The 13,869-nt window shown below is 31.8% G+C and overlaps 2 protein-coding genes across 2 annotated transcripts; both read right to left on the bottom strand.

The window, feature by feature from the left end:
• Window positions 1-2,159: 2,159 nt before the first annotated feature.
• LOC122611364 (ubiquitin-conjugating enzyme E2-23 kDa-like) lies at window positions 2,160-5,240 on the bottom strand. Its single transcript, XM_043784387.1, has 6 exons — window positions 5,042-5,240; window positions 4,830-4,909; window positions 3,618-3,732; window positions 3,484-3,536; window positions 3,257-3,385; window positions 2,160-2,454 (listed from the first exon to the last, which is right to left on the bottom strand). The coding sequence occupies exons 1-6, from the start codon at window positions 5,083-5,085 to the stop codon at window positions 2,324-2,326; spliced, it is 552 nt and encodes a 183-aa protein (XP_043640322.1). The 5' UTR covers window positions 5,086-5,240; the 3' UTR covers window positions 2,160-2,323.
• Window positions 5,241-8,490: 3,250 nt separating this feature from the next.
• On the bottom strand, window positions 8,491-12,215 carry LOC122579669 (AT-rich interactive domain-containing protein 2-like). The gene is made up of 3 exons (XM_043751888.1): window positions 12,150-12,215; window positions 10,513-11,811; window positions 8,491-9,513 (listed from the first exon to the last, which is right to left on the bottom strand). The coding sequence occupies exons 2-3, from the start codon at window positions 11,788-11,790 to the stop codon at window positions 8,701-8,703; spliced, it is 2,091 nt and encodes a 696-aa protein (XP_043607823.1). The 5' UTR covers window positions 11,791-11,811; window positions 12,150-12,215; the 3' UTR covers window positions 8,491-8,700.
• Window positions 12,216-13,869: the final 1,654 nt, after the last annotated feature.

Raw genomic sequence — 13,869 nt, 5'->3', positions numbered from 1 at the left:
CCTGTGCCTTCAACCTCGAATAGATTGGCTCAAACTGCTTACATTCAGTGCGATTTTTGTTAAATATACCTGCTAGTTGACTTTTGGACCTTGGAGGTTCAGGCGTGTTCGCATTGAACCTTTCACATATTAAGGTCCACATTGACACACCCGAATCGTTTAGGTTAGGCATTTCAGTCACCCATATCCAACACATGACCACCAAACGAAGTTCGCCTTCAGTCCACAATTGCCTCGGCATTTTGAAATGGAGTGGTTATGGAATGGTTTTGTGGAATGGTTTTTTGAATGATATTTTGAAATGGTGTGATGAATGATGTATTGAATGGATTGAAAGATAGTATATATAGAAGGAAGATTAAAAAAAAACAAACATGAACGTTGCTTGCTTCTAAATTTCAAAAAAAAAAAGTTTTTTTTTTTTCTTCTGTTTTTGGCCTTTTCCTCCGCTCCCCTTCGTCTACTCTCTTCGATCCATCGAACTCCCTTGAATGATGAGACTATCGACGAGAAGCTCCCTATAGCTTCCTGGTCGAAGAGCTCATCGACGAGCCATCGATGAGGCTATAGGGAGCGGCCTAAAACAACATGTCTTGAAGTTGGAATTAGAGCTAAATTCAAAGGAAAAAAAAAAAAAAAAACCCATTTATAAGTTTGGAATCTTGTTAGTATTATCCTCTACCATCCTTGTTTGACCCTGACTATCCGAAGTAGGCAGAATTCGAAGGGTGGCTACCACTTTAAGCTACTGTGGTGCTTTTGTTACCTGTAATTTATGGCTTCAATTGTGTGGAAGATATCTTTTTAGTGATGTTTAATTGACATTTGTGGGTTCATAATTTAATTGGTTGGCATTGAAGATTAATTGAACTGCTGTTGGAACAAGGAGAAGAAAAACAAGCGTGTTAATTGTTACATGCCAACTTAATATGACTATCATTTGAAGTATATAAAGCAAAAAAAATCAAAAAATAAATCAGCAACTATTTTTAAAAACATAACCGAAGAGGAAGGGTTCAAGAATAATGAAAACGGAACAAACATTAAAAACCACGTAGACAGCTACCGAAAATCATATACAAATACATACAATACAAATATAACATATACCACTAATTTGCATAAGTCATGTGTTAACTTACCATATATATTGTCGCATAGCAACACAAGTAAGTTACAATAATTATCCGCATAATTAATTGTAGAAAGGTAAAAACAAATGAACATATAGTAACCTTATACAATTAGGTATATAAAACCAATAAACAAACAATATAGTTAATAACATAGCCGTAAAAGAATAACTAGAAGTCAATATTTTAGGGGAAAAGTTGGCAATCATATGGATAACCCATTGGTTACGATTACCTTGTAACTTGAAATTTATTTTAGTTGCTTTCTGCTATACTTCTAGTGGAATTTATTGATAGTATGGTTTCATTGTAATCTCATAAGCATTGAGCATTAGTTGTTGACTTTAACCATGTAAAAATGAGCTTATTAGCAATCTGCTACATTACTGCAAATTAGTAATTAGTATCTGGCTTGGTAAAAATTATTGGAGGTTGCCATTGCATAATGGTGTACCTAGAACTGATGTTCACTTAAACCTCCAAATTAAGTATTTTCAATGCTTTGGAACTAGACTTATCTCCGACACTAAGCTCCAAATGCACTTTTCCGGTCCTAAAGTTTTAAAGGGTAATGGAAGGAACCCTAGCCCTGGTACCACAATTGGATACCGGGGCTAATTAATCAACTTCCTTTGATATTTGGATACTAGTAGCAGATTTCTATTACAACCTTGGATAATTATACACAACTTTAATTTGTTCTTACAAAAAATTCTATACCCAACAAAGTTAGTAGCTAAACTAATAGTTTTATGCCATGTTCATTTAGAACATTAACTATCTAATAATGTAAAAAATGGGGGAAATATGCAATCAACCTGTCATGAACATTAACCAACCCACTCTGTCCCCTTCTAGATTAAACCTACACACACTCTTCTTCCATAACTCGCTAACAGTTTTCTGCAAGATGACTCTTAGGGGGGGAAACAAGACGACTCATTTGTTTCCAACAACATGGTGTATAGGTGCCTGCAGTTTAACTTGAAGGTACTGCCTACTTAAAACAATCTTTTGCACTGAAGATTTAACACCAAACTTTAGAATTAAATCAAATATAAACAACAAAGGTTACAAATGAAACAAGTCTTTACAATAATTATTGAAGCAAATGGCCCTATAAGAAAGGCTAAATGTTTTTACTTAACAGTCTAGTTATGATGTACATACGGACATTAATACGAGCACACTCAAGGGTCGGCTTTTCCGGCCACTTCGTCATCGCTAGAAGCGTATTCAGCTTCACTCAGTTCCTCATCACTAGACTTTTCTTCAGGTACAACCCCAGCATCTTCTGGCTTTGCATATCTTTCACAGTACTCTGAGAATGAAGCAAAACAAGTCTAAAAGAAAAGTCCAATAAGGGATGTTCTAGTGATGACATGTTTAAAAGTCCAATAAGGGATGTTCTAGTGATGACATGTTTTTAGCTTTAGTAAACAGATCAGATTTTTAAACTATATTCTCACATATTTTTCAAGTTCAATAAATATGTTCTTTAATTATGAGATTTATGAGAAACTATGTATATCAGTATATGCAGATCATGTGTACGAATTTGTCTAATCATTAGTTCATTACTCATGTAAAATTCATTTGTACTGATTATGGATGGTGATAACAACCATGTGTGATACAAGTGTGTTGCATGTATAATCAATAGGTGTCCTCTGCCTATATGATGCAACCAAACAAAATGCTTCGTCATGGTGATTTTAATTTTAGATCATCGTGATATAGTTGTTTAGTCAACAATTTGATTTGATCATTCTTAAGTATATGCATATTATGTTTGAGCACCATTAAGCAAAGTGGGAGAATGTTGGAACAACTGCCAAAATAATGGCCTTTCTATTATGCATTGAAGACTTATAAAATATAAAACATTGGTTTATTATAGTGATGGATAACAGCATAGTTTTACCTTCAGTTATCGTAATGAACTCATTTGAGAATTTAAGAGTATTGATGGGATGCTATAATTCTCCACAAGATAATAACGGTCAGTACCTTGTTGATCTCACTATCAAATAGGAAAGCAACCCCAAGATACAGCACCTAGATACTACATTCATAACTTATCCGAAACTACAACTCAAAATAGCGATCAATTTCAAACATACCTTTAACTTTTTGCTCATATGCAGTTTTATCTCGCATCATCAGTGCAGCAGCATCTCCATTTAAAGGATCGGATGGGTTTGGATATAAAAGAAGTTGTGGAAGAAAAACTTCAAACACGTTAACAAGATCTGCATATCGGAAATACACTTCAGTAATTACCAAGAAAGTAAAAATAAAAAATTATGATACACGAAGAGAGGGTGGGAGTGGTGATAAACCAAATTACCGAACATTGGACTCCATGTCTGGTTAATAACATCTAAGCAAACCGATCCTGACCTGCAAAGAGCTCAAATTTGTTGTTGATAAGAATTAATACTGAGTCTAATCTAAAATATACATAAAGATAGAGAAGTTCACGTTTCATCGACATTTGGATGATAGATTTTGTTGATAAATCCAATTGACGGAGATTTATATGGATAAGCGTCGGGCAGCTCCACCCGTATTCTCCAAACACCTCCATGATATGGGCCTGCCATAACAAATCTTGAAACAGTCAAAGTTCATGTTAGGAACATAGGTACATACAGAAACAGAAAGATGCCCCACTTTGCCTAAAAAAATCTCTGGCAACAGAAGATTCATGATTCCAAAGGCAAAATGATTCAATGCGCCCAATATTTTAAAATCAAAATTACACATTACTTATCAGGGTGTTCGGCATTGAAATTGGAAGTGATTATATAAAATGCAATAATCAGCTATAGTAAAACAAGCTGCAGGAGTTGGGTGTTCGCCTATTGCTTGAAGCTGTGATTAATGGTTGTTTGAGTGTTGAGTAAAGTAACTTACCTAACTAGTGATTTACAAAACTAATGCTTACAATACGATGCTAAACACTCCCTTAATCATACATTTTGGAACATTACCTATGCACACATAAAAAACCCATGAAAGTATACCAGACGAAAACAATTCAAAACTATGTGAGTGTTAAGAATGATAACCACACACTGACACACAAGGTTTACATGACTCAACAAAAACACACATTTTCTTCATGATTCAACCGTTCATACATTCGTCTTGTTACTAAAACAAAGGCAACAAAAAGAAAAACCAAAAGGCCTTTTTTCTTAATTAAAGAAAAAGATAGAAAAAACTGTCAAATTCTCATCATCAATCAAGTCCAATTTGCATAACAAAGAAATTTATCTCAAACAATAGTATTGTGAACTGTAAAATGGCTTAAAGGACCCATATTTACACCCCAGATCATCCTGCATTTCAACAAGTGGACTCCTATAATGAAACAAAAGTATCATAAATACAAAACCCCCAAAACTAAGAAAAAAAAAACATAAATTGTTAGATAAAGATTTGATAAGAACACAGATATTTAGGATTTAAACTATATACATAAACACAATGAGTCAATGAACAACGAAATCAAAGTAACATGATGTAGCCAAAAAAGATGACATTTTTATAAACCAATTATTGTTAAGAAAAATACCCAGAAAGATTATAATCAAATTAACAGAAAAGTAAAATAATTTACATTGAAATAGCAACATCAACAAAAAAAAAAAAAAAAAAAAGGAGAGGAAACAGTAGTAGAAAACATACTGTCTTTAGGTCCGTGAAACTGGACATAAAATTCTTGCATACCATCATTCATCATCTCTACTTTATAATCACCCATCATCCTATACATATATAAATTTCACATCATCATCAAATCCAAACAAAACACAAACTTTCAAATTCTTGAAATTATATTCATAAACCAAAAAAATCTTTATAAATTAAATAAATTTAAAGGGATTGGGATGAATTACAGCTTCATCAAATCCATTTCCCTGCGTTTGCTTGGAGAAGACATATTGTTATAATTATTACTGTATTTTCTTACAAAGTTAATTTTAATGAGTAAAAAGAAGGATATGAAAATTTGTGATTTTGTTTAGAGGGTGTGTGTGTGTATGGGTGGGTGGCGTGCGGGTAAAGGAGGTGAGGATTCTTTTCTTTCTTTGAGAAAATAAATAAATAAATAAACAAATAAAAATGGAGGCGGTTCAGACAATCAATCAATGAAATGAGTGAAACTAGGACTGACTAGATTCTTTTTTCTTTTCTTTTCTTTTTTTTTTTTTTTCCTTTTTTTAAATCAATGAAATAAACAAATGTGATCGTCCTTCGTCCCACCTTAGCTTTAAAAACAAGGAAAATGATTAATTAACTTACATGTCTAAAAATTAATCTAAAACCTTAAAAATTAAACACGTAGATTTCACTAAATTTTTTTCTTAATTTTATCTCTTGTTTTTTTCAACATGTCATCATCCTATGATTAGGTTGATGTTTAAACAAATAAGTTAGGTTGATTTATCATTATCCTTAAAAAATAGTACACAAATTTCTTAATCTTATCCCTTGTTTTTTCTACATGTCATCATCCTATGATTAGATTGATGTTTAAACAAATGAGTTAGGTTGATTTATCATTATCCTTAAAAAATAGCACACAAATTACGATAGGTATTAATGTATTATTACATCCAAATTCATTTTATTTTTACTAGAAAAAGTACCCACTTGATGTGACGATGGTGTGCGGTGGTGGAGGTTGTGTGGATAGTGGCAATGTAATGACGGCAGCGGTGATGGCGGTGACAAGTGATAGTGGTGTGCGGCAACGGCGATTGGTGGTGGTGGCAGTGGTAGTAAGTAGTGTAGGTTATTGATGTAATGTGGTTTAGATGTATTGTACATTATGAATTAGCATGTGTACATTGTTAAAAGTTGAAAACCTCATTTGTTTTATAATATACGGGAGAAAGGTACCCGCGCATTGCGGCGGTGATAGAGGTGGTGGCGGTGGTGATGGGTGGCGGCGGCGGTGGTAGCGGTGATGGGTGGTAGTGGCGGTGGCGGCAGAGATTGGTGGTGGTGCCGGTGAGTAGTGGAAGTTATTAATGTAATGTAGCTATGATGTATGGTACATCATGCATTAGAATGTGTACATTGTTGAAACTTAAAATCACTATCGAAATTTTAAGTTCAATGTTGAAAGTCAAAAATATATTTGCTTTATAATATAAAATATAGATAGATATAGATATTAGATATTAGATAAAGATTTTTTAAATATATTTGATATGAAAAACTTTAATATAATAATTAATTCGTGTCGGTCAAAGGTTCGTGTTATTGATCCTACATCAGCCAAGTATGAGATTGATTGGTAATTTATAAGCTTATATGACCCTTCGTCTTTTGAGCTACTTGTTGGGAGTGGTTCTAAACCTTCTTATAAACTTGATGCTAGCCAATTATAGGATGAAATTGTATCATTTTTGTAAAATTCACATATAAAAACTAGCTCAAAAGAGGAAAAGACATCTAGGTCATGCCCATAACATATGAAATACCTTTGACACTTTCAATTTTCATAATAATAAATTAATAATGATTAAAGTGATAATAAGTAAACATAAAGAAGAAATTATAACTTTTTAATAACAGAAAATTAATTTCAAATAGATTTAAAAGAGTTTAAAGTTTTAGAATGCCATGCCCTTCCAATTTTACAAAGACGAGGGTTGGTGTCTGCTGTTAAACGGTGATGATAATACAAAATAGTGAGGGGGAATTGATACGCGTGTGTGTAAATATGAAGGAGAGAAAGAAGTAACTATGTGTTAGATCTTGGTATGGTGTTTGTCTGATTATTTAGAGATATAGAATTAGAGGTAATGTGTGATTTAGAGACAATATGGGAATATTGAAAAAATTGCTTAAATGTTTCTAATTTGTATTATAAGGGGAGGGTTTTGATCATTTGAAAACTAAAATTTTCGTGAAAATTAGAAAAATGGTCAAAACCAACACAATGTGTTTTTAATTTAAAAAAAAGCACATTGTGTTAAGTTCATATCACAGTGTATTTGAATAATTTTCTGATTTATTTTCACACCCTATTAAAAACACATCGTGATGTAAAACTTAACACAATATATTTTTGGATTACACAATAAATGTGTATTTAAAAACACAATTAAAACACATTGTGTTAAATTCAGATACCAGTGTAATTTAACCAGTTTTTAGTTTTCACAAAAATTTGAGTTTTTAAATGAATATTTCACTAAAGGGGATATAGATGATATCATTTAATTATTTTTATGTATAACGATATAAAATAAACAAAATGATATATCTATAATATAAGTAAAATAGGGGTGTCAAGTGTGCCCCCAACCTGGGCCTAGTTCTTCCTCCTTATTAATCCTCTATTTCTTTTAATATTTAATTTAATTTAATAAATGACCAACCTTATTATTTTTTAAAAACTCTTTTTGTCCTTTCTCCTAAAAAATTATTTATCTATATATACTACCTAGAAAAAACCCTCACATATTTTCAACCTAAAAAAAATCATACGACAAAAAAAAAACCTATGATCGATTACCAAAAATGTTTTTTATTTATATACTTTGTTCATATTTAATCATTATTATTATTATTATTATTATTATTATTATTTAACATTTAATTCTTATGTTATTGTTGTTATTATGTCTTTTAATTTAGTTTGTTTTCTATTATAGGTTCGTTATAGCTTCTTCTTCTTCAACAAAAAATAAGACCATATTATTTCATTTTGAAAATTTTAAGCCAACACATGTTAACAATCATCTACGACTCCGTATTATGCATGTATGGACTGTTTCGGAGTGGAACAACCCGAAGAAAATTAAAACATTCGAGATGGTCTTTGTTGATGAATTGGTATGTATTTTTTAAATTATATACTTTGTTGCAAATTTTTTATTTAAGTAAATTTGAAAAAAAGGGTAAATTGTAATCAATATTTATACGTATTTAATTTTCATATGTTTCTTCTTTAGCTTTCGTATTGATTAAGTTGTGATATTGGTTATATTGATGGTTGCTCGAATCATATTAGCTTTGATTAATATATTTTGAGACTACTCGTCCATTGGACGGGCCTGAACACTAATATTAATATATGTAGTTGGTTCACATGTCACAAGCTCATTGCGAAAGACACATAGATATTCACCTTTAATCTTATTATGTTTTCTTGTTCTCTTTTTAAAGGTATTTTTAGCCTCATGAATTTAAGTTACTTGAATCATCTTTGTTTTTAAGTTGATAGATAGAATGTTAATTTTAGGAAAATTGTATACCCTCCAGCATGCATACTACATAGTTTCCCAACAAAGAAACTTAAAAGGCCAAAACAACACGAGTAAAAAACAACTAAAACGAAGAACCGGTTACACTTGATGCCATTCTACACATTCCAAAATTGGTCAACATACAGGGGTTTGCAAACTATCGATATAAACAAACTACACTATATATCAACATTCAAGGTTCATGCCTGTAGAACTTAACAACAAAGCATGATACTGATTCATATACCCAAAAACATCTTCAACAAACCGGACTCGTTCGTCATTGTTTCCATTTATACGTTGAAAAGAGCATCATGGCTATTTTCATACCCCACCTCTTGTTCATCATCATCACTGTCTATATGCTCGGGCATGATGCGATTTTGGTAACTTCTTCGCCTTAGAACAAAGACGTTGAAGTAATAGCTTACCAACATGCCTTTTGGTTTGGAAGGGATGGACTCGGAAGCTCTTCTCCAGAAATTTCTCATAATTTCATGTCTTGACTTGCTTCTATCAGTTAATTCTTGCCTTGCTTTGATTACCAAACTTTTGAATTTGGTTTCTTCTTCTAGATTCCACGCCGAAACAGTAGCTTTCTCTCCCATACGGTCAAACTTCCATTTATAAAAAAGCTGACCGAGTGTGTGTTGAATTTTCACCCTACTCTCTGCAATATGATACTTCACACAATCATCAGACCCGGGAATCAGACACATACATGAACTTGGTCTTCCTTTTCCGATTACTGCAATATCCATTTCATGCTTTCCATTTTTATCCTCAGGTGGGGGCCACATCCGAGAACCTAGCCACTTAGGATTACTGTCAGAAATACTACCAGTCCATTCGGGCACTTGGGCTGCTATGATATCCCTCTCTGTTTCGAGATCTTCACACATGTCATCTTGGGTCTCAATAGTCTCCAAGATCTGTGTGCATTTTCTGGCACGTTTGTTTCGCGAAGATGAACAAGATTTACAGCCTGGACAAGAACATGATTTTACAGAAGCCCTCTGGCTGCATCTTATCCTTTTAGAAGCCATGCGAATATTAGGAACTTTATCATCTTCGTACATTGAAGGATGCATCATTTGTCTATTCTTCTGCGGATTGCAAAAAATGAACTTTTATTGTTATGATAATATTTAGGTGAGATGTCATGTATAAGACATACGCTAGAAGTGTGACTATCAATCAAATATCTGAAATCTTCCATAATGTACCAAAAAGAATATCTGCTTAGCAACAGATAGTCAAAATATTTAATCTATAGAGTAAGAAAATACATGATATAGTAATTTTATTTTCAAGTTAAAAAATGATTCCCTTGTCTTTCAGAAATGTAATTAAAAAAATGGAGATGATAAACTTTCCCTTTACTTTGATTTATATACACATCATAAACTGTAGAGTTTGCTGTAATTCTGTAAATAGTGTACAATGTGGTAAAATGAAAAAAAAAACTTGTATTTTTATCATATTTCAAAGGGCCTTGCTAATAACAGCCCACATAAAAATCAGAGGTCACTTTTAATACAGAAGGTACAATTCTTTTATGGTACAATTCTTTTATGCACGAGCATTTTTGCTATTCCAAATGGGAACATATATGAAGTGGAGAGAGTTACTTTTTGGGAAACTTTTCAAGTTAAGATTACCTATTTATTAAACATCATTATTACAAGGTTGATATTTGTTAAATTAGATCATCTGCTTTGACATTATTGAAGGGTATTATAGACATCTGACGAATACAGACTTCCAAAAGTTACTTGCTTGTCCACTGTTTAATTTGTATTACATATAGCTTTCGTGGTCAAGCAACTGCATACACAGAAAAGGCATAGTGCCACAATCCATACTCCAGTAAAAAAAATACAAGAGTAAATTTTATTTTTTTTTACCATAGTCTAGCAAACCTCCAACTCCAATCTCATATAGTCTAGACAGCCCAGTTAGTGTAATTTATAACTTTTATTTTATATTTATTATTTATACAAACTGAATAACTCAGCTGTGTGCCTTCCTTTCTTAATAGTTCCATCATCTTTTAGCATGAAAACAACAGAAAGAAACGAAAACATATAAAGTTGAATTTATACCTGCGAGTGATACACATTATTGCCAGAATCAGCATTCCGTTTTGCAAAAAGTGTCTCTTTTACCACCAGAGCTTGCTTCCACACTTCAGTGTCCTTATATTTCTTCCACTTGGAACTAATTGGTATCCTTCTTATCGTGATATCGTGTGGATCTCTTGCAGCATTTGCTAGCCAATTTAGCATTTTCGATAATGATAAAGATTCTTCCTTTTTCCTCTTAATAGAACTAACTACGTTATTGACAATAGTCTTGGCCAAGATAACAGTATTATTGTCATTATCACTTATATAGGTGAGATCATTACTGCCAAACTGAAATGTAGGTACATTCGTAGGACATAGCAGAGCTCTTTTGTCATCAACTCTTGTGTCATCACTATCGTCGATCCTTGGTACATCCACCTTTTTTATAACAATCTCAGGTGATAACTCTGTTCTTTTCACATCCAAATTACCAAATTCTTCAACTTTATCATCCATATTCTTAGTTCTTGAAGATGAGGATTCAGTTTTAGCTATCTCAAGACCCAAACCACCAATTTTATTGTTGTCATCAACATTATCGTTTCCTGAAAACCCCAAATCAGTTAGAGACAAGTTAAGATCCAGATCTCCAAATTCATAGTTTTGATTGACATTATCGATTCTCGGAAACCCCATTTCAGTTAGAGCCAAATTAAGATCCAAACCAACAAACTTTTCATCGTTTACATTGGCATTATTGACTCTTAAAGACCCCAATCCACTTTTCGGCATATCAAGATTTGTCTTGTCATCACATTCCATTGAGCTTTCAACACCTCTATCATCACTAGGGCCTACAACAACACACTTCCCCTTTTTATCGGTTTCAAAGCCAACACAAGACATATCATAGTTAAACGCTCTTAACTCACGAAACAACAAATCCAACTTCTCAAAAACATTAAGCTCCGCTGTAGTATCTTTGAACCCTTCATGGCTCAACCATTGATCTAACTCTTTTAAATACTTGATATATATCGATTTCAAAGATCCCACATGTGTATTATCTAACCCACATTCCTCAGCAACATTTTCCCACAACTCATTTTTCGAAACCAACTCGTAATCCCCGTTTTTTCTTACCACCCAAAACAGTGTAAACAAATCAACTTCCACACCATCAACAAGTTTGGGCCTAATTACATCTTTATTTACATACACTCCTTTCAAGAAATATGTAACAACTTGATTAAACAAACACCTTAATCTATCATAACCTCCAAGTTCATCTTTCAGCTCACAAAAATGGGACATTTTTTACATTCAGAATTCCTCCTTATTTACATAAACAACAAACAAAAGATACAAAATGGGTTAACCCCTTGTGAAAAAAATTAACCAACATATGGGATGCTTAAAGTTAAGATTTTGCAAACAATGTCTAAACTGAACATACAGTAAAATGCTCTATAATTAAAAAATAACAGTCCCTTAAAATAATTATCAATTGCCTTGTATAACAATTAGGTATTACTGTAGTATCTTTTAACCAAAGTCTTACGGGTTATGTTAGCAACATCCTAAAAAATTTTAAATCTTGAATTGTTATACAGAACAAATGATAGATGGCTAATATAGATAATCCATTATGTGTATTAATGTGAAAAATTTACCTTAGTATGCAACTTATTGCACCAAGCCCTTGAGTTATACTTTGTCTTTTATTTCCTACAAAAAAGAGTCGACAGAAATTGAAAGTAAAGCAAAAGGGGTTGTTTTATTTTTCTTATAACTTTTTGTTGGTAAAATTAAATATAATTTATATATATACATTTTATAAGGCGAATAATATGTTTAGATTTTTTTTTAATAAAAGATATATACATTTTATTTTTGTAAAGATAAAGAGTGGTAGACAAGTGTCAAAATCGTAAATAGACATGTCAAGATATCTGGAAATGATACAAAAGGCAAATGTGCAATAAATACTTTGAATAATAATTATTAAATTATTATTATCTAATAATAAAATTATTATTAATTAATTATCATAATGAAATTAATTAGTAGAGTAATTAAAAAGTAATAAAAACTCACCGAATTAAGTCGAAGTAAAATTGTGATACCAACCCTAATGAGGGAAGATGTATGCGGTGAGATATATGGGATTTGTGTGCAGATTTGTGATGATGTGTGTGTGCATAAAATGTCCCACGTTTATTCCTTGTTTTATATACAAAAATGGGGGTAATTTAGTCATTTGATTTTGTTTATATAATATTTTATATCTTATTATAGTGTAAGTGTATATGTATATCAGTATATGTATATGTATATGTTTAGTGTTTACATTATTTGAGTTTACTTTTCAGAAACATTACAAAGTACAGAAAGGTGGGAGACACAAATTAACAATTATTGTGGTGAGTGAATTTGGTACTTCACAAAGAAAAGGAAGTGGTCAATATGCTGATACAAACTTACAAAGCCATGGTTGAGATGTTTCTGTTTGATGTGTTTGACTACACGATTTGATGTAATATTTGTTGTTAGGAAATGGTTGGTACATGTAAAATGCAGACGTTAAAGCGAAAAATGCCTTTGGATACAGGTTTTCAAGTTGGCAAATGATAAATCCTGCTAAAGATTAGTCTAAAAATCCTTTTAAAATTATAAGAAGATGATATGTGGTATTCACTAATTCTCTTTTTTAATTTTGTCTTCTGATTTTTTTTACATATTTTCATCTAATAATTAAAAAGGATTTTTAAATTATTAGTTTAAGAATATTTATCAATTCTTTTTCAAGTTTTTTTAAAGAAAGATAAGTGTTTTGATTTATGTGCATATGATCTAAGTCATCTCCAATGGCATATATTAAATGTTATATATCGATCACATGAGTAACAACTTAGTATATTACTAGTCTTAATACCCGTACGATGTACGATAACTATATAGATTGTATCATAAAAATATACATGATTCGCGAGTATTAAATAAATTGTGCTTAAAGTAAATTGAAAAGCGAAACTAAATTATAATAAACATATAATAAATATAATATATGTTTAGTTAGAACTTTAGATAAACCTTAAAGTTTAGAAAACCACATTGTAACAACTGACTTTTAGAAATATGGATTTCAAAATTCTTTTAAATAAAACAACCGTTAAATGCGGAAACGTCCCATTAAAAACTTAACCATGTCCTAATGGAAATGTCGATAAAGGTTTTGGTGTTACTTATTGCATCATAACGACAATACAAGAAATCCACATTCAAACAACCAAACAACCAAACTAAATATCCAACGACATAATAATTAAAAGTCTAAATAAATGAGGCAAAGCTATGGCAACATAAAGTCTTCATAAAAGTAACCATCTACCC

This window comes from Erigeron canadensis, chromosome 8 (assembly GCF_010389155.1).
Source record: "Erigeron canadensis isolate Cc75 chromosome 8, C_canadensis_v1, whole genome shotgun sequence".
Taxonomy (NCBI): Eukaryota; Viridiplantae; Streptophyta; class Magnoliopsida; order Asterales; family Asteraceae; genus Erigeron; species Erigeron canadensis.
The sequence above is the reverse complement of the archived record's forward strand: the minus strand, read 5'-3'. Positions and strand labels throughout refer to the sequence as shown.